The sequence below is a fragment of the Coregonus clupeaformis genome, chromosome 7 (genome assembly GCF_020615455.1).
Source record: "Coregonus clupeaformis isolate EN_2021a chromosome 7, ASM2061545v1, whole genome shotgun sequence".
Lineage (NCBI taxonomy): Eukaryota > Metazoa > Chordata > Actinopteri > Salmoniformes > Salmonidae > Coregonus > Coregonus clupeaformis.
The window spans coordinates 71835770-71857034 of NC_059198.1; the positions used below are offsets into that span (position 1 = coordinate 71835770).

Genomic DNA, 21265 nt, shown 5'->3' on the forward strand with positions numbered 1-21265 from the left:
ATAGTTAGACAGACAGCGTACATGAAGCAAGGCACAGTATGCTGAGAAGCATAACCAATTCCATTGGTTTCATGCATTGAACTTTTTTACAGGTACTCAGCCCTCCCCTACATCTACAAGCCCACGGGGCTGTCCCAGAGGTCAGTACTCCTGTCCGCCACCAGGGGGCTGTATTGATGCAGCGCTGCGCTGTGACGGAATCCCCCACTGTCCCAATGGAGAGGATGAGACAGGATGCCACCCTCATGATAATACCACCCAGGCAGGGAGGCCTTACAGACCCACACCAGCTCCTCTAAGGACTCCTAGTATGGCCGCTGTCACTCTGCCTAAGACTACCCCTACACCAACAGTAGGTCAAGGCACTCCTGATACTATTGAGTGTGAATGAATGAATGAATGAATGAATGAATGAATGAATGAATGAATGAATGAATGAATGAATGAATGAATGAATGAATGAATGAATGAATGAATGAATGACATTTTATTTTCGTGTCAAATCGCCAATTGGCAACCCATCCCTTATGGGATTAATTGACACACAAACAAACATTACAATAATTCACTGTGGTAATTAAATGATAAGTGTGTATTCATGTTTTCTGAGGTTGTGTGTCTTTTGTTTTCATGTTACAATAACCTTTCTTTTTTTCTATACCCCACAGGCAGGTGGCCCTGGGTATGGAGGTCAGTTGGACATGGATTGGACATGAAGTTGTTTAGAATAGTGTCATTGTTGAATTTAGCTTATGTGAAATTATTATTTAAAGGAATCAAATTTTGACTAGAAATGAAAATGATAGATTGTGGCTTGAGGTACTGAAGTATCTGAATTGGGATGCATGCAGGCATCTGTTCCTCTGCACTGGGATTGGAGGACGGGAAGATTCGCTACGGTCAGCTGACCTCGTCCACCCAACGTGAGAACAACCCTGCGGATGCCGGGCGCCTCAACATTGTGCCTAACGTGTGAGCTCTCAAAACCAATAATGTATCAATAATTACATATTTTCTTGTTCTTGAAATATTTTGTTATTGACTTGTTATTTGCATATTTGTTATCGACAAATGTTCTTATTATTACGTCTTATGTTGGTCTCATCATCTCATAGTCTGATCATGGAGGTTATTGACTTGTTAATTACATATTGACCTATTTTCTCATTCATTTGTCTCATGTCAGTCTGATCATGGAGCCTGGATGGAGCCCCCTGCCAGGCGACCCTCAGCCCTACCTCCAGGTGGACCTCCTAGAGCCCACCTGGGTGTCTGGTGTGGTGACCCAGGGCAGTGAGAGGATGTGGGGCTACCTCTCCAAGTACCGTCTGGCCTTCGCCCTGGTCCAGAGCCACTTCACTGACTACACCGAGACTGGAGAGAGGGGCAGTCCTGCCAAGGTAGTAATGATTATGACCATAATACACTTTATTTGTAAAGTACTTTTTACATCTCAGGTAGGTACCAAACCTCTGGAATGACAGAGCAGTGCAATTATGTTTTTCTTCTTCAAAATCAATGTTTAATGAGCTTCAGTAAGATGGGGAAAACAGAAAATTGCATAAAATCAGTGCTTTTGTATTGTAACCTATGTGATCTTGACATGATGAGAAATAATTGTTGATATATTTACATTAGGTCATATTTATGATCATAAACCTTCTACAAATAGTTCCACTGATACATGTGATATTAGCTCCAACTGTGCTGCAGTATCAGTTTACTGTTCCACTGTTACATACAGAGGTGGTATCAACTCTAACTATGCTGTTCCACCACTACAGAGAAGATGTCACGGCACACAGGACAGGAGAGATCCTCCTCTGGGAGAGACGATCTAGAAGCCATTTTGTCTCCTCTGTAATGTTTATTTGTCTTTATTTAAGCAGTTAAGTCATTGAGAACACATTCTCTTTTACAATAACGACCTGAAAGTCAGAAGAGAAATCCAAGGTGAAGCCTTTATAATTGACTTGAATCAGTTGATTTAAAAGCACAACTTTTTGTCCAACCTCTTCTCCTTGTCTGTGTACAAGGTGTTTGAGGTGCGGATGGTGGGCAGGACCCCGGTGACGCGTTGGCTTGGGAGGCTGGTCCGAGCTCGCTACCTCCGCATCATCCCAGTAGAGTTCAGACACACCTTCTATCTCCGCGCAGAGATCCTAGGCTGCAAAGGGGGTAAGACGTCTGACATCAGTCGGCAGAAAAGTTGAGCAAATATTTGAAATGGAAGAGCTTGTGTCTTTTTTGTCCTTTAAAACTTTTTCTCCTGTTTGTGCCTATTGAGCGCAAACTAGATGCTCTCTCCATGATACAGTACATCACACTTATCACACAAGTATTATTTTCTCATCCCCATCTGTCAGTCTAATGTAAGGATTCACCCTATATAACAGATGAGTTGGTGACCCCTAGCAGCGCCACAACTCCCCGTGGTGTTGGGGTGGTGACAGTGAAGCGCTGCTACCCGGGCCAGTTTGCCTGCCACACTGGGGAGTGTGTTCCTGTGTCTGTACTGTGTGACGGCCGACTGGACTGCAAAGACCACTCGGACGAGATCAACTGTGGTGAGTAGGGGTCACCGATGTGTTTAGAATATGGAACCATGCAATATACACGTGTTACTGAGAGGATGAAAGTCTATTTTCCAATGTAAACAGAGTAATAACATTGGAACATTGGCACCCATGTCTGTACTATTGCAATCTTTCAAGAACTGATTACATCACCACTTCAATTTCTCAAGTATATCTGGAACTGATATGAAGTCAAATGCACAAATGAACCACTCTCTACACTTCAGGCACAGTGCCCACCAGGGGTCAACCCGGGGTACACACCAAGGAGCCCCAGGATGGCCGCCCTGGCATTGCCACCACGGGCACCCCGGGTCTCAGTCCTGACAGCTCTGGGGGCACAGGGGAACCAGGGGTTCATGGGTTCACCACCCCCAGGCCAGGGCAGTGGACATCCATATCCACAGGGTACCCAGGGGTTGGGCCCAGCACTCTCCACCCCGGAATACCTGGACTGCAGTCTACAACAGGTGAGATTCTAAAAGAAAACTATTACTAGTGGCCTGTTTTTTATCTTGTTATCTAAGAGTGTGTGTGTGTGTGTGTGTGTGTGTGTGTGTGTGTGTGTGTGTGTGTGTGTGTGTGTTTGTACACTATATGTAATGTGGTGCTTGACATGATCCCTGACATAGCAGATCTGGTATTTTAACCAGTGTTCTCAATTGACCCATAAAAGCCCAGGTATTTATGAGTCTGGAGCACAGGTACTTCAGGCCTGAGGAAGGAGACGTCACTGTACGATGCTAACTAGCCATCTCGCTACATGTTTATGTGCTTGTTGGTTTGTTTATCCCTAGCTCTCTGGGTCACCACGACCGCCCATGATGGGGGCCTACCCAGAGTCCTGTGCGTGGAGGGCCAGTTCTCCTGCAGGCTGTTTGGCTGTGTGGACGCTGCGGTGGTGTGTGACAGTCACCAGGACTGTCTGGACGGCTCTGATGAAGACCACTGTGGTACAGTACATGTCACCAGAGTCTGGTTCAATTTCCCCCTTCTCCTCTCCTCCTTCTCCTCCTCCTCCTCCTCCTCCTCCTTCTCCTCCTCATTGTCATCATCATCGTCATCATCATCATCATCATCTTCTTCATCATCATATTTGACTCACAGATTACATGAGTTGACCTGAAAATGTGACAGCATCAACTATTACCATTGCCTTGCCTATACTGACAGACATAGGAGGGTGTTGTATCACCTATTGCTCACTGTAATAGTCCTGATCATATTCCTGCTCTTCCTCAGGTACTACATCAAGGCCAGCAGTGACGACACGGCGCCCCCTGGTGCCCAGCCCCTGCTCCCCCAAGCAGTTCTCCTGTGGCAGCGGGGAGTGTGTGCACCTTGACAAGAGGTGTGACCTGCACAGGGACTGTGCTGACGGATCAGACGAGCGAGACTGTGGTACGGCAAGCCGGGAGGGTCAAAACTGGGGGGCTGATTTACATTTCAGTATGATTTACAGTAGATTGCATTGAATACATTACAAAGTAAAGTGCATGGAGACCTTACAAAAAAAGTGCTGCATTGCATCCATAAAGGGCAAGGTAATGTCATCTGTCCTTGTCTGTGACATTGTCCCCTGTCATTGTCCAGGATCATTGTCCAGTAATGGTCATTAATTAATCATTAATCATGATTATTGATGGTGTCTATCTGTCTGTCTGTCCCCTAGTGAACTGTATCATGTCAGCGTGGACAGGCTGGAGCCAGTGCAGTGTGACGTGTGGCCTGGGTTCCCTGTTCCGCCAGAGGGAGGTCCTGAGAGAGGCGCTGGCCGGGGGAATGTGTGGGGGCGCCCAGTTTGACAGCCGAGCCTGCTTCCCTAAGGCGTGCCCCGGTGAGGGGGCACCCCGAGATCTGACCCTCTCTTTTGACTGTTTTTGTCTGTCATCCTCTCTTTTGACTGTTTTTGTCTGTCATCCTCTCTTTTGACTGTTTTTGTCTGTGTCATCCTCTCTTTTGACTGTTTTTGTCTGTCATCCTCTCTTTTGACTGTTTTTGTCTGTCATCCTCTGTTTTGACTGTTTTTGTCTGTCATCCTTTGTTTTGACTGTTTTTGTCGGTGTCTTCCTCTCTTTTGACTGCCTCTTCTCAAGATCTGTCAGTTTTTGTTTTCTTTCTTTCTTTCTGTCTCCCTTCTCTCTCTTCTTGTCTCTGTACTCATTCTTTCATCTCTCAATTGCACTCTCTTTTGTTTTACACTAAAGTGCTCCATAAGTGCTTTCATTTTTGCCAACGCAAAGACTCCAACAAGCCCTGCTCATTCAAAGTTCCTCTTCTTTCTCCTTCTCTCCCACCTCCCCCGTCCCTGCATCTCTCATCTCTCTATCTCAGTGGACGGTCAGTGGTCAGAGTGGATGGGCTGGTCCCTGTGTGACACCCAGTGCGGGGGAGGGCTGAGGGGGAGGAACCGGACCTGCTCCAATCCTCCCCCTAAGAACAGGGGGCGTGACTGTGAGGGGATGAGGCTGCAGACCCAGAGCTGTAACAGCCAGCCCTGCGGCCCCAACACAGACTCACAGACAGGTGAGATGCATATAAATGCGATATGTTTTCGACTGTCCCCATAGGAGAATCCTTTTCGGTTCCAGGTAGAACCCTTTTTGGTTCCAGGTAGAACTCTTTTGGGTTTCATGTACTGTAGAACCCTCTGTGGGAAGGGTTCTGCATGGAACCCAAAAGGGTTCGACCTGGAACCAAAAGGTTTATTCAAAAGGTTCTCCTATGGGGACAGCCAAATAACCCTTATTGGTTCTAGATAGCACCTTTTTTTCTAAGAGTGTACAGATGATCATGTTGCCTTATGGTTTGATCATGTTGTCTTATGGTTTGATCATGTTGTCTTATGGTTTGATCATGTTGTCTTATGGTTTGATCATGTTGTCTTATGGTTTGATCATGTTGTCTTATGGTTTGATCATGTTGTCTTGGACTATGGTAGGTTTGTAACATTCTATAAAAACAATATGAATTCTGTGGCACACACAATTGAATGGGCAATTTCCCATTAAATTGTTACTGATAATAGTGAAACTTATCATGTCAATTGCTTGCTGTCTAGGCTGTACTAAAGGCATGGTGGTGGTAAGAGAGGCAGACTGCCAGTCTGGTAGAGTGGAGCCATGTCCCCCCACCTGTTCACACCTACACTACCCCAACTGCACCTCCCAATGCATCACAGGTATTACGTGGTGTGTGTGTGTGTGTGTGTGTGTATGTGCGTGCGTGCTCGTGCATACATACATGGGTATATGCAGTGTGTGTGTGTGTAAGCATTCATGTGTGTGTCTGTCTGTAGTTAACGCTCTTCTGTCTCTCTACCCAGGTTGTCGCTGTCCGGCTGGTTTGTTCCTACAGGATGGGCGCTGTGTGAACGCCAGTCAGTGTGTGTGCCACTGGGAGGGACTGGCATTGCAGCCTGGACAAGAGGTCAGCAAGGACAACTGCAGCACATGGTGAGACGCACACACACACACACACAACACCAAGCCTGCCTACAACCCACATCATTCCTGAGCTTACAGTCAATAGTTTTGTTGCGTTGTGTTGTCGTTGTTATGTCATGTTGCTACATGTTGTCCCTCTTCTTCTCTCCCTCTCTACCAGTGTGTGTGAAGAAGGCCGTGTCTCCTGTGACAACTCCAGCTGTGTGGCCAGCTGTGATTGGTCAGCGTGGTCCTCCTGGACATCATGTGACAGCTCCTGTGGGGTGGGACTACAGCAGCGCTATAGGTGGGTTCACCTCACCAGCATCCCATCAACAGTGACACATAAACCATTGTGTGGCTCATCATGTGTCTCTGATGGCTTTCTGTCCCTGTCCCCTGTCCTCTGTCATCTGTTCCCTGTCCCCTCTCCTCTGTCCTCTGTCCCCTCTCCTCTGTCATCTGTCCCCTATCCTCTGTCCTCTGTCCCCTGTCCTCTGTCCTCTGTCCCCTATCCTCTGTCCTCTGTCCCCTGTCCTCTGTCCTCTGTCCCCTGTCCCCTATCCACTGTCCTCTGTCATCTGTCCCCTATCCTTTGTCCCCTGTCCCCATCCCCTGCCCCCTGTCCCTATCCCCTATCCCCTATCCCCTGTCCCCTGTCCTCTGTCATCCCAATGGTGGAACAAGCTCCCTCACGACGCCAGGACAGCGGAGTCACTCACCACCTTCCGGAGACATTTGAAACCCCACCTCTTTAAGGAATACCTGGGATAGGATAAAGTATTCCTTCTAACCCCCAAATTGTAAAGTGGTTATCCCACTGGCTATAGGGTGAACGCACCAATTTGTGAGTCGCTCTGGCTAAGAGCGTCTGCTAAATGACGTTAATGTGCCCTTGAGCAAGGCACTTAACCCTAATTGCTCCTGTAAGTCGCTCTGGATAAGAGCGTCTGCTAAATGACTAAAATGTAAATGTAAATGTAATCTTTCCTCTATCCCCTGTTCCCTGTCCCCTCTCCCAGGTCCCCTGTGAGCCCAGCAGGAGTGGTGAGAGTCCAGCCCTGTCCTGGGGACTCCTCAGAGGCTCGTCAGTGCTTCACCCCCTGTCCCCCTGGTAAGGATGAGGCGGTGTGGGGGGAGTGGACGGCCTGGTCAGAGTGCAGTAAGACCTGTTTCCACCACGTGGACGAGGTTGGGCTGAGGAGGAGGTTCCGCACCTGTAACACACCCACAAACACACACACCTACACACACACCAACATACACAGCTACACACACACCAACACACACACCGACTGTGAGGGAGACGCAGAGGAACAGGAGCCCTGTAACACCGTGCACTGCCCAGGTACATCCTCCACACTCACACTTTATGTTTTGTCCTGCATCCACCATATTGCTTTCTCAGATCAGTGTAGATGAAAGGTAGGATAAAACGTTACACTATTGAGATACAACCCCCCCACCCGTCTCCCCCTGTCTCCCCCTCCTCCCCAGTGAATGGCGGCTGGTCGGAGTGGTCCCCATGGTCCCCGTGCTCGTCAGAGTGTGACTCGGGGGCTCAGACCAGAGAGCGCTTCTGCAGTTCCCCTCCTCCACAGCACAGGGGCAGCACCTGCCCAGGGCCTCACATCCAGACCCGAGACTGCAACTCCCACCCCTGTTCAGGTAATTAACTGGAATCATACACACATTCTGGAATCAAACACACATTCTGGAATCAAACACACATTATGGAATCATACACACATTATGGAATCATATACACACATTATGGAATCATACACACATTATGGAATCATATACACACATTCTGGAATTCATCATAACAAGGCTTTTACTACTAGTGCACCTAGTTTTACCTGGTCAGGTAAACAGTAACATGTGTTAAGTTTACTACATATTATCTGTGGAACTTAATGTAAAGTGGTAAAATAATTTGACAGATTAAATCGCATCGCATTGGTGTGTGTCCCACTATCTGTGTTGCATTATACATATAGGAGTGTGTCCAGAGGGCATGGCCTACATGAGCAAGGAGCAGTGCCAGGCTCACGGTGGTGCGTGCCCACGGGTGTGTATGGACATGACAACAGAGGTGGAGTGTGCCACGGAGTGTTACGACGGATGCTACTGTGCCCTGGGACTCTACCTGCTCAACAGCACTTGTGTGCCCCTCACCCAGTGCCCATGCTACTACCAGGGAGAGATGTACCCAGGAGGAGCTGGTGTGAAACTGGACGATTGCAACAACTGGTACTGCCTTAGAATAAACTAAAAAATAATGTTATTTAAAATGAAAAAAATATGAAAAAGTATAGTATTGGGCCTTTTTCAGTAGTTGAGGGCAGCAGGTATTCAGAGAAAGTTTTAAAAACCCTGTGGGAATTCCATCTATGCATCCTTTTTTTTCTTTTGTCCTTAGCACCTGCCATAATGGAGAGATGATCTGTGAAACAGCGCCCTGCGCTGGTGAGTGTGGTACAATGCAGCCTACTCATGACATATTGTTGATGATGAATTTGATCAAATATGTTCACTCAGTATTCCTCAGGAAAGTGCGGCCCTGGTCGGATTGAAGCCGGCACCCCAAACAATCAAGAGAGACTGTCAACCTCTCTCTCTCTCTGTCTCTCTCTCTCTCTCTCTCTGTGTCTCTCTTTCTCAGTGGACTGTGGCTGGAGCAGCTGGACCCAGTGGAGCGCCTGCAGCAGGACGTGTGACGTGGGCGTGAGGAGGCGGTACCGCTCGGGGACCAATCCACCGGCTGCGTTCGGGGGGCGTGTCTGCAGGGGCGACAGGGTGGGGATGGACACCTGCAGTCTGGAGCCCTGTCAGGGTAGGGGAGGTGACAGACAGACACCATCGTTACACTCCTACAATAGGCTGGTTCATTTCAATGGCTCCTACAGGTGTTTTCTTGGTCATTACAATATACAATATAAATAGAATGAGTAGGAATGACATACAGTAGATCTAAATCCCACATGGGTTACGACGGTGATTGTGCAATAGAAAGAATTCAGAGAGATTATGTGAATATTGCATATTGTATGGCCACTGGTCCACATACCTATACTTATGCTGGAAATGTCTCACCCACAATGTCTACATCAATGTGTGTGTGTGTGTGTGTGTGTGTGTGTGTGTGTGCCTATGCCAGGTGTGAAGGAGCCATGGAGTGTATGGTCAGAGTGTTCGGTGACGTGTGGAGGGGGGTACAGGAACAGGACACGGGGACCCCAAAGAACCCATGGTACTGCCCAGCAGTTCTCTGCCTGTAACCTGCAGCCCTGTGGTGAGTACAGAGAGAGCGGGAAGGAGTAACCAGGCTCTGATCTCCAACTCTGACTTACAGTATGACCATGTCTTATGAGCTTTGAGGATGTTATATTTGGATATTCATGTATTCCTTTCTTTCTCTTGATGCTGACACCGAGTGCAGCATCTCTCTCTGAAGCAGACCAGGCCACCTTGAGTACCCTTATTGATTCAAGATCATAGATAGGCATACCAAAAAGACCTACAGACACACTAAAATGTTCCAGAAGCGACTATATACTGGAACTATGCTGTATATATCTACGCAGCTATGCGATGGTCTTTCACACTTGATCTGGGGCAGCAGGTAGCCTAGTGGTTACAGCATTGAAGCGAATGGTCGCTGATTCGAATACCCGAGCCGACAAGGTGAAATATCTGTCGACGTGCCCTTGAGCAAGGCACTTAACCCTAATGCTCCAGCGGTGCCGTACTACTATGGCTGACCCTGAAAAACAACACATTTCACTGCACCTATCCGGTGTATGTGGCAATACATACTTTTTTTTATGAAGGCTGAATTTGGTGCCATGTTTTTGCTGAGCTTCTTTCTTGATGTTCCTATGAGTTTTGACTGCACCCCAAATTGCATTGATTGATTGGTTGATTGATTGAGGCGTTGTCATCTCATCCACCCTGTGTTAGGTGATGGGACGGGCTGTCCTGGGGGACAGGTGCGGACGGTGTGTGTGGAGGGGCCGGTCACCTGCTCTGACATCAGTATGGATTATGAGAGGAATTGTACACCGGGCTGTCAGTGTCCACACGGCACTGTCCTGCAGGTCTTTCTGTCTATGCTCTCACACACACACATGCAAACTGGACATGAACATGGATCTTCTGCGTGCCACAAAACTGTGTTAACCCACTGAGCTAAAGCCTGGGCAATAGCTCAAAGAGAAAACGGACCGTTCTCTGTTTCCTTAGGATGGCAAGTGTGTGTGGGTGTCTCAGTGTCGCTGTGATGTGGATGGGGAGCAGTATGAACCTGGAGATGTCGTACCTAGGGACTGCAACAACTGGTATTGGGAGTTGTAATACACCTATACAGTAGTATACAGTAGTATACAGAAGCATACAGTAGCATACAGTAGTATACAGTAGTATAGCATCACATAGTATGTACGTGAAACTATTTCATTATATTAAACCTGAATAGACCTCTGACTGTTTCTCTCCTCTCCTTCACAGCACATGTGATTCTGGGAGGCTGGTAAACTGCACTCAACTCAGCTGTAATGGTGAGTAGGGCATTGGCTTACTAAAAAGTAGAGAGAAGTAGGAGGAAACCACAAGGGGGAAATTGGTTTTGATACAGAAATTAGTTTTTCTCGCAATTTGCTTTGTATTTGGTTATTGTTGCAGTTCCTAGCTTTAACCCAAACCTAACCATAACCACCCCCTCTCACAGTGGACGGTCAGTGGTCTTCCTGGACCCCCTGGGGCCAGTGTTCAGTGAGGTGTGGACCAGGTCTCCAGTCCCGCTACAGGTTCTGTTCTAGTCCACAGCGGTCTGGGAGTGGTCTGCCCTGTATCGGACCTGACCACCAAGACCAGCTGTGTATGACTGCTCCCTGTGATCGTGAGTAATGCCTTAATGAAGTGCTCTCTTTATATCTTTGAATGATAAATACATTACTGAATTAGGTTACACTTTATTTGGATAGTCCGGATTTTTCATCTGTAGATGCTCTACAGATGGTCATATGATCAACAAACTATCTGTTGATAAGCAACTGCTTGCTAAGGTTACGGTTAGGTTTAGAATAAGGGTTAGGGTAAGGGTTAGGGCTAGGGTTAAGTTTAGGGTTAGGATAAGGGTTAAAGTTAGGGTTAGAGCTAGGGTTAGTAGATAGTAAGTTGAAATGTTACTGATAATCTTTACAGATGGACTATCTACAGATGGACTATCCAAATTAAGTGTTACCCTGAATTATTGACACATACTATATAATTTGAAGTGGTGGCTTTTACATTTTTTTATGGATTATCTATGACGATTCAGCACACAACCGTTTTTGGAGTAGAATAATAATTTGATTGAGCATTAGTCCTGTACAGTACTCACCCTTTTTTTTTTTTGCTACTTTGGTTTAGCCTGTGTTGTGTCATGGTCTTTACAGGTAATGGTGGCTGGGGGGAGTGGAGCAACTGGACAGACTGCACCAAGTCATGTGGTGGGGGTGTTCAGAGCAGACGCCGGGATTGTGATAGCCCCAGTCCAGAGGGAGAGGGGGACTACTGTGAGGGGCTGGGCACAGAAGTCATCTCCTGCAACACTGACCACTGCCCAGGTACGCAATCAGAATGTATGTGAGTGTGTGTGTTTGTTTGTGTTTGTGTTAAGTGCCACTTTTATAGTCATTTGAGATGGTAAAACATATTTTTTTATTAAACATGTGATCTTTATGACAGAATGTTAAAAGTAGGTGAAATTACACTACCCAAGGCACTCTATTTGTGGAATGACACATCATTTTACTGTTCCACTGTTACAGACAGAGGTGGTATCAGCTCTAACTATGCTGTTCCACCACTACAGAGACTTTCTCTGGTAAAATCCTCAGATGTTTACTACAAAAGCAGGGAAAGACTCTCTTGGTGAAATTGTGTGTAAATGTGTGTAGGTGGGTGTTATTAACAGGGTCAGAGAATGACAGCTTTCCTCTTTCCCAGTCCAGCTGCACTCTGATCCTCTGGGGTCTCAGTCTATTTGAGAGAGGGACGCTTTGCTCTGATGAGGAACGAGCTTTATATACTCCTTTGTTATTTTCTACACGCCAGTGTCCTCTCCTTAAGGCGGTGGCCCCCTTCCACTGGTCAGACTCTGTGGCCACACCAACAGACCATAAGATACTGTCCCCAACCTCAACGTCCCAGCTGTGTGTCCCTGAGTTAAAGCCCTCAGAACCCAGAACCGATCGGTACTTATCAAATCTCTCTGGGTTGTCAGGAAGCTGCAGTGTCTCCGTACTATGTCTCAAACTAATCAGGTTGTCAGACAGGATGAGATGGGGGTGAGCAGTGTTGGGGTCTAGAGTCACAGGAGTGAACTGAATAATCTCCTGCATCTTCTCCCAGACTCTGAACTGCAGGTTGCCCAGGTATTTGGCCACATCTATCAGCGCTCCTGAAACCCTCTCTGGATCCATTGGTGTGCACTCCAGAGCTCTTTTCTTTATAGCCTGGTAATTCCGTATAAACGCTATGTCTTCCCCTCTCAGCTCCACCTTTATGTCTCTGATTGTGTCTGAAAGGGATGATATCTCTCTGCTCATCTCTTCAATGTTCCTCTTCATCATCCGACTCTTCCTCTCCTCTTCCTCCTTCAGTGCAGCAATCCTGACTACCCTTTCATCTCTTAAGAACTGGTGAAGTATTTTAAATTCCTCCATGATCTGTTTTTCTGTGTGCTGGGCCTGGCTTCTGATGTGCTGTTCTGTTTTATCGCAAGTTAGTTTCACTGCATCAAAGACCTTCAGCTTCTCCTGTAAGACCTTCAGCACAGACGTAAGTTCCTCCTTGTAGTTCTGTGCAGCCTCATCCACGGGACAGAACTTATGGTTTGCGTGTTTTCTAGAAGTCTGACACACCACACATGCAGGCTGATTATCCTCTACACAGAAGAGCTTGAGTTTCTCACCGTGCAGACTGCAGACCACCTCAGACCCTGCTGAAGCTCCCCCCTCCTCTTTCTGACTTCTCTCCTGTAAGAAGGATTCACACAGGTTTCTCAGCGCCAGTGTCGTATATGATGAATGGTGGCAATTATTGCTGTCAACAAAAGGAGTCGGCTCATACTGAACATTGATCATAAGGTTTATTCAGACCACAAGCTTCAGCATGAGTTTACAGACACGCGTGGTCCGGAGAGCAGTGTCGTTCAATTCTAATGTCTGCTCTGTCCTATCTTCTTCGTGTACCCCTATTTATAACCAATGCAACAAGATGGGCTCCCTCTGCTGGCCAGTTTACAATACACTTCCTGTCTATTATATGTTACATTATACTAACCATTGTCTTGTGATACTAACATAACCAACATTCCATTTCGTCATGAAAAACATTTAACAAAGGCATAATCTTCAGATACGACATTCCCCCCTTTCGAGACGAAATAAACGTCTCGAAAACAAACAGAATAAGATTATGACTATTAACCATTTATCTCCTTGAGTATCTTTAACATTAAACCAAACACCTTCTCCTCTAGAGTGTAAATACCTTTCTATGAAATACCTGTTTATGAAGTGTGAATACATTACTATGACATATGAAGAAATCTCTATGGAGTGTAAGAGCGAAAAACTGTCCAGCAGCCATCCATCCATATCAATCAAGACAGTAAAATTCTCTCACGGTCCCTCTGCCCCAGGCAACCACCGTCGGTACTCCAGATAACCTCATTAACCATGTAAATGCATTTGAAACTATGATGTAATTAAATACACATGTAAACAAAATCCTATCCATAAATATCCATTGTACGGCTGGTCAACCCATCGAATCGTACAATGAATCTCTCCCTTCCTAGACCTTCTCTGTCCCTAAACATTCACCGAAATAAACAAAAGCATCTAAGATCCTCATCTGCATTCAATAACATCAAACATCATTCTACTAAAATCAATACCTAAGAATATGACACAATTATGTATTACACATCAAATATGTCTATATTTCATTGCAGACACTGGAATGTAGTCCACTACACTTCATCTCCTCCGTATTCTCCTCCTCCAATCTCGACTTCCACTGCATCGTTGATGATGGAATCAGCCACACCCTCCTTGTTTCATCTCCTCCAGTCATATTGTCCCTTCATATTGTCTTTGTTTGAGTCACATGTTCCCCCAAATGCTTCTGGAATGAAAAGAAACGACCAAACAGTATCCTTTGCAAAACAACATTTTCAAATTAAACCTCCACATCAATTTAAAAGAATATAAAAATGACATATCAATGATGTATGAATCACATTATCCATTCCCCCCTTTATTCATAAAATCATTCTAAAATCATATTAAAATCAGCCTACAAAATGTTTTCTTTGAAACAATAAACATAAAATGATCAAATAATCAAAAAGGATATTTATCCATCAGTTCCACTTGTCAATCTTTATCCAGATCAGGAACAGTCAACACCGGCATCTGAGTGTTGTCTCCAGGCACCACTTCTCCAACCTATCTCAATCTCATAACTTTATCAAAAGTCAGTACAAACATCACACAGTGTTATCAAAGCTGAAACTAAAATCTGACCCATCACTGCCCCTACTGGCCTAACTGATCTTGCAACCAAATCTTATCAGATCTCTCAAATGTTACACCATATCATGGAAGAGGTCCCCCCTTCTCCCTTAGACTCATTCTCCAATGGTAGGCTTGAAGACTATGACATGTAGCCATGTCACCCTTTTAACCCTAGATTTAGCTGTGTTCGGTGCTAACTCTCTTTTAATGGTAAAAGCCTCATATGGAAGCTTCAATGTTGACATGTAACCAAATCCTGTCCATCCCTAATGTAAGAATATAGATGCTTTATCACCCCCAAACCCCTAAATATCTCTAAAATTCTCACATTGTCAGTCAAAAGCTAATCATTTAACCATCAAAGTCCTGCTTTTCTACTACCTGGTACATAAAAATTACATTATATTTGTCATCTCTAACCTTATGTTCATGCTTATCCAAAGTTATCATATAGCATCCCAATATGATATTCCCATAAAAATACCCTTTACCTCATATGTTTTATTAGAACAACAATAACTTTTAGCCCTCAATGTTTCACCTGAATACTTCAGGTTTCCATTGTTACCTGACCTTACTTTCCATCTAACAATTCCCATAGGGTAATCCCTTTACCCAAGAACACTTAAACCCTACTGGTCTGACAACTACATTATTTTATCTGTCAATGACTGTTGCCGATACCACAGTCATGACAAAGCATAACCCTGACCCAGACCCGCTAGAGGCTGCGCAACCGTCCAACACGTCTTGGGCTGGCATCCCCAACAGACATCAACCCTCAAGATTCCTCACTGATTCTTACAGAATCAGTTAATCTATCTCTAATTTTCACAACAGAGGAACGAGCAGCACTGATCAGATGCCCCCCCCCCTCTGTCATCAAAATCAAAAGACCTCATCCTGCAGCTTCCATGATGAATCTCTCTTCTCCATTTCAGATTAATCTATATTGCTCTCTACAACTATCTGCTCTGCTTTTTTAACCCTATTCGTCCGTAACCTAAACCCCCTGAGTCTCTCTTACTGCCTCCTTTAATTTCAGAAAAGTTGTTGTCATCCTTCCTACATTTGCTATTACCATCGTATCATTAATCCCTTCCCAAAGTTACCATTAACGTTGTTGATTTAGTTGATGAATTAAAACCCTTAATTCCCTCTAGTGGGAAACTACCAACATCCTATTCGATTATTCCCTGTTGGAGTGACTACTGTAATAAACTTATCCTTAACTCCCTCTGTGACTGTAGAAAGTTTTACAGACTTCAAATCTTCCATTATAAGCATCACCTTATAAATTACATAGCCCTTTAACCCATAATTCTTAACCGGTACAAATTTCTATGCTTTCACTAGATAAGTACACATATTCTCCCTGATCTTTATCTGTAACCTTACACAAAATAAGTGAACAGTCACTCCTAACCCTCTTCTAAACTATACCTCCTTTTACTCCTGGTCCTGATAACAACACTTATTCTCCATAATTATCTCTCCATATGAGAGAAACGTCCCCATCCTAAACCCTAATAAGTGTTTTCCCCCTAAAATTGGTGCTGTATTGGTTCCCTTATAATCAAATGCGATATATTTATGACTTTAATACCTATCAATGTTGAAAGAGTGAAATTGCTTCTCTCTGTTGTTCTAATAGACTGAAGTGTTAATGTCCTTATTTACTCCTAGTTTTCCCCCAGTTTTCCCCTAAAACTTTGAACTCTTTCCTTGTACTTCCATCCATCACCACTAGTGTCACTTTTTCCCCAAATCTCAGTCCTATCTCTAAATCCCTGACTTTCAAACTTTTGATTACACAAAGTACACCTATAATGACCTTGATCTCCCTGCTGGAAACTGTAAATATAGATACTCAATCACCCTCAAATCATTCAGCAACACATACTTTCTCAATGCATCTGCTCCTAATCGATTTAAACTCCTACCATATCTCCCCACTAAACTTTAAAATGTCCTTCCTCACTGTTCTCTCTCTGTCTTACTACTAACTTTGAAACTTAGCTTACTGTCTCAGAGTTCCTTCACCCCTAGTTCTCCTAACTTATTTTAATCTAATCTTTTCTCTCATAACATTTAAAACCTTTTCCCCTGATTTATTGACAAAATTCCTTCCCCACCAATTTTTAGAATACGTGATTGGGAATTCCCCACCTGCTCCTGACTCCTTTACACAGACTTGGCAAAACCGACTAAACACCTTTTAGCCTAACCTCAAATCTCTTAGTGTAAGAATATAACCCAAAATAACAGTCACCCCTATTAAGTTTTCAGACAGATTGTCTTAGACAGTCTAGTGTACATCTTATTGTACAATTCAATTCTCTTCCCAACACTGCAATAACAGTATCTTCTAATATTAGTATGTCTATTTTGATTAACTGTTTTACTACCTCAAATCCCTATCCTAATTCGTTATCAATTAGTGATATGTTTAACCTCTTTAGGCTGAACCCAGATAAGTTTTTCCCCTATTCACTATCACTTCTAATGGTCGGTTGTTTTTACTTCAATTGTTGGCTATTTTCTCTTCTTCTCTAATCGATGCTATCAGCTGATACCCCCCTTCTGGATATTCTAGACACTCTAGAATATTTAGTGTTCACCTGGAGAACAGGTGATCTTGAATTGCCCCTGTATCTTCCTTAAAAATGTTCTCTTGTTTCCTCCTGACTTGTTGCTGTGGATAAGGAACATCTGGTACCCCCCCTTTGGCTGGTACAATTGCATTTGATATTGTTCAGTTGAAGCTGTGACAGTGATTGTTGATTTGGTTCACTCTGATTCTTCATACTTTTCTTCTTCTCCACCACCAGTTATAAGTTGTATTTGATTGAGTTTTCTTCGTCCAGTTCTTCTCGTTGTGGACCTATCAGTATTCTTCAACAGGTTATCTTCTAAGTTCTGTTCTTGAAATATCATCTTCCATCATCTTCTTACTTTTCTTCTGTGCCAGTCCTTGTAGGACAAACTCCTCTTGAAAATAAAGCACCTTTAATCTCCAAATCTTCATCACTTTCTTCATCAGAACTCGAATCTCTTGTCTCCTTCTTCGTTCAACTTTCATCAGAGATCAAGTCTCCAGTATCCTTCTTTCCTCTCTTGCCACTTCCTTCTGATCACAGAGTCACCTCCACCCATGGCCTCTCATCAATCACTCTCCTCTTCATCCTCCTCATCTCCTTAAGTTCCCAGACATCCCGGTTTTCCTTCCGTCTTCTGGATTCATCTTCATCGTTGTTTCTGCTCGTATTCGTCTTCATCTCTGATGCCATAATCACCCTGCTGGATGATGTCTTTCTGCTGAATCCGTATGTGAGAAAGGTGTACTAACTTCTGCCATTAGTCTCTCCTAACACTACTCTAACCCTACTTTGATTACTTTGATTAAAAATGACTATTTTAATCAATTTTCCCCTATATCAAGCCCTTTTAAATTCCTTTATTGTGAACTATCCTATTTTAGACTATATAAGTTATATAGGCTTCCCCCTGTAATTCTTAATATAACCTAAACAAATCCATTAACCATCCTGAATAATTAAACCCAATTTTATTCCTATGTCACCAATTTATCCATTAGTGTTGAGTATATTACCACAACCCATCAAATGCAAGTAAATGCAAGTTAGTCATCTTCAGACTAAAATACCCATAAACAAAGCCTTCTAACCTTACAACCCTTCAATACTCCAATTCCCATAACCCCTTGCTCTATTAGCTCTAATTATCATAAATTTACAGAAGACTCCTCAATCCATCCTGGATTCCCAACACATCTGTAATTAAACCCCAGTGATGCACATAGCCTCCAAAATGCAATTTTTAATGAAATAGTATTTGCCAAGTCTATGTAAAATCGTCATAACATCACATATCCTGTTAGGGAAAGATTTTGTAACCACAATCAGTACCAAAACCTTTTTGACTTGATCCTCTGCCACGTGACGTGATCACTTCCTGTATCTCCTCGCTCCCCCTCTCTCCTGTCTCTCATGACAAGGGACAAAGACACAAGAACAGCTTTTAGTAGTTCATGCCATCACTGAGTATTTCCAACCATTCAAAATTCATTCGTTCTACATTATTCACTCTAAGACTAAACTCAGGACTAATTATAGATCGCCCAAAAACATTTTGCTTTTAATCCGTCATTTAATTATTTAATTCAATCTATTATAATCCATTATCCTATATTTAATTTATAAATTCAATAGGCTACAAAACAAGTTTCATCTTTAACCAATCGCAGTTTAAACTAGAATCATCGTGTTAAAATCTCTTTATGCGTATTTGTTCCGTCGTCTGTGTTCCTCTGTCTCCCCCTGCAGTTTAACCAATGTGTTGTTTTACAGAATTCCACGCATGCGCAAATATCATTTATTACATAGATCGCTCCAAAACATTTCATTCAATTTTAATCGTCTTTTAATTTAATTAATTATACTCCGTCAACATATATTTGATTTATACCTTTACTACATCTCGCCAAATAGTTTAACGTTCACATAACAGTTACTTTAACGATTTTAAAAGAGTCGTGTTCACCTCTCTTCTCGATAGCTCTTAAACCCCTAAAAGAAACCCCAAACATAGGACCTTACGCCCCCATTTTGTTTCTTCGACCGCATGTCGTAGATTTAGTGCTGTAAACCAAAACGTGTCCTAATCTCGTGTCATAAACTCCAACTCCCACGTTTGGTACTGTAGTGTCGCAAAATTAAACGCATGCGCAAATATCATTCCTCAATACAATTTCACCGTGAAAGGAAGATTCTCTACTCTCTCTCTCCAAACAGAATACCAGTCCAGCTGTAATTCCCCATTTCCCCCTTATAGTCAAACAACATTTAACAGCGCTCACAAAACATATAACCTGACTTACAAACACATAAACAAGTTTAAGAGACTTTCACCCGTCGCAACGGAATCTCTAAGGATACGTTAGCATGTAGCACACAACACAATTAGCCTGTAGCATTAGCATTTAGCTTAGCCTAAGATACACTATAGCATGATTCCCACTTTAGCCTTACAAAGATTAGCCTGAGCAACGATGTACCACGTGGCCCAAAACAATGAAGAATAAGCTGTAGCCTCTAGCTAACTGCGGTATACTACACAAATCAATATCCTGCACCGTTGCCAAATAAATAATCGTCCAATTCTCCCCGTCTAACTTTTTGTTGCCTTGAAAGATGAATCTCATATCAAGCGGTTATCCCCAACCAATTTCCCGTCGACCAGAGGAGGAGTATAACGTAGCTACAACCATTCACTTCATAATTCCCGCTTAAGAAATCAACCTGACCCAACCTAACTAAGTCCAGGATTTGTAGCCCACCCAATAATAATAATAAGAATTATTACGAGTCGCCCCGTTTCGAGGTCTTTTCCGTATTCACGGTGCCCTAACTATGCAGATATCTTCCAACCTTTATTCTCTACCAATCCATTGTCCTAAACATGCTATTATTCCCCGTTACCCATCAACCAAATTTAAAATATTTTCGTTCAGACTCCCAGTTAACAGCCATAACGCCACCCGAAACACGGTCGTAAGGGTACACTCCTCCAGTGTACATAAGCAGTAACAAAACCAACAACTTAGCTGTGTCTAGTCGGGTCATGACTCCAGACCAAAGTCAGCCTGAGTTAGCTTGATGACTCCAAATGCAGCAAAGAAGGATTGCATCATCCCTCCTGGCAAGCTCGCCATTCTGTCGTATATGATGAATGGTGGCAATTATTGCTGTCAACAAAAGGAGTCGGCTCATACTGAACATTGATCATAAGGTTTATTCAGACCACAAGCTTCAGCATGAGTTTACAGACACGCGTGGTCCGGAGAGCAGTGTCGTTCAATTCTAATGTCTGCTCTGTCCTATCTTCTTCGTGTACCCCTATTTATAACCAATGCAACAAGATGGGCTCCCTCTGCTGGCCAGTTTACAATACACTTCCTGTCTATTATATGTTACATTATACTAACCATTGTCTTGTGATACTAACATAACCAACATTCCATTTCGTCATGAAAAACATTTAACAAAGGCATAATCTTCAGATACGACACCAGGTTACGGTGAGCTGCTCCTGAGCCAAATCTTTTCCTGCATACGGGACATTCATTCACTTTTCTTTGTCTCCAATATTCCTGTAGGCATTCATTACAATAGCTGTGGCTACATGACAGGATGACAGGATCCTTGAAGATGTCACAGCACACAGGACAGCAGAGATTCTCCTCTAGGAGAGACGATTTAGCAGCCATTTTCTCTCACCCTCCTCTGGAATTGCCTTTGACCAGATATGTTAACTTTCACTTACTTAAAATTAAGAGTGAAGTCAACAGCAGCACTTAGAAAGTTTCCCCTATCATACACTCTTTTGTTATTCTCTTCAGACTTTCTATTTGTCACGCGTATATTATTTAACAGCACTGAAAGTTTCTTTTCCACACTAAATGAGAGATCCACGGAGAACTGCTGCTGTTGTTCTGTATTTCCTCATTCAGGACAGTTTCGTTTCTGGATTCTTCTTTGGGGTTCTATGGTGGTTGGCAATTCCAGCTAATGTACAGTACCGCCATCTAGTGGACTGCAATGTGGAGAAAGAGACTGTGTGTGTGTGTGTGCGTGTGTTCGTGTGTGTGTCCATGTGTGTTTATATG

General features: G+C 43.8%; 2 protein-coding genes across 2 annotated transcripts in view; one reads left to right on the forward strand and one right to left on the reverse strand.

The window, feature by feature from the left end:
• sspo (SCO-spondin) overlaps positions 1 to 21265 on the forward strand; it is a 68662-nt gene that overhangs the window by 18751 nt on the left and 28646 nt on the right. Inside the window, 25 exon segments of the mRNA XM_045221570.1 lie at positions 93 to 352; positions 669 to 690; positions 852 to 972; positions 1187 to 1400; positions 2037 to 2178; positions 2397 to 2567; positions 2804 to 3046; positions 3374 to 3529; positions 3819 to 3977; positions 4249 to 4413; positions 4911 to 5102; positions 5638 to 5757; positions 5902 to 6031; positions 6183 to 6308; positions 7024 to 7349; positions 7499 to 7669; positions 8005 to 8257; positions 8427 to 8473; positions 8670 to 8840; positions 9165 to 9299; positions 9968 to 10104; positions 10250 to 10344; positions 10514 to 10563; positions 10734 to 10904; positions 11446 to 11616. Of these exon segments, the coding sequence (XP_045077505.1) occupies positions 93 to 352; positions 669 to 690; positions 852 to 972; positions 1187 to 1400; positions 2037 to 2178; positions 2397 to 2567; positions 2804 to 3046; positions 3374 to 3529; positions 3819 to 3977; positions 4249 to 4413; positions 4911 to 5102; positions 5638 to 5757; positions 5902 to 6031; positions 6183 to 6308; positions 7024 to 7349; positions 7499 to 7669; positions 8005 to 8257; positions 8427 to 8473; positions 8670 to 8840; positions 9165 to 9299; positions 9968 to 10104; positions 10250 to 10344; positions 10514 to 10563; positions 10734 to 10904; positions 11446 to 11616 (3948 nt within the window).
• LOC121569140 (nuclear factor 7, brain-like) lies at positions 11704 to 21211 on the reverse strand. Its single transcript, XM_045221512.1, has 2 exons — positions 20669 to 21211; positions 11704 to 13062 (listed from the first exon to the last, which is right to left on the reverse strand). The coding sequence occupies exons 1-2, from the start codon at positions 20864 to 20866 to the stop codon at positions 11839 to 11841; spliced, it is 1422 nt and encodes a 473-aa protein (XP_045077447.1). The 5' UTR covers positions 20867 to 21211; the 3' UTR covers positions 11704 to 11838.

What these genes read in the sequence shown, in the direction of transcription:
- LOC121569140 (XM_045221512.1), bottom strand. Translation starts at nt 20,866, where the DNA reads ATGGCTGCTAAATCGTCTCTCCTAGAGGAGAATCTCTGCTGTCCTGTG. An exon ending in GAGCAGCTCACCGTAACCTG is followed by an intron (nt 13,063 to 20,668) that starts GTGTCGTATCTG and finishes TATACGACACTG; the next exon opens with GCGCTGAGAAACCTGTGTGA.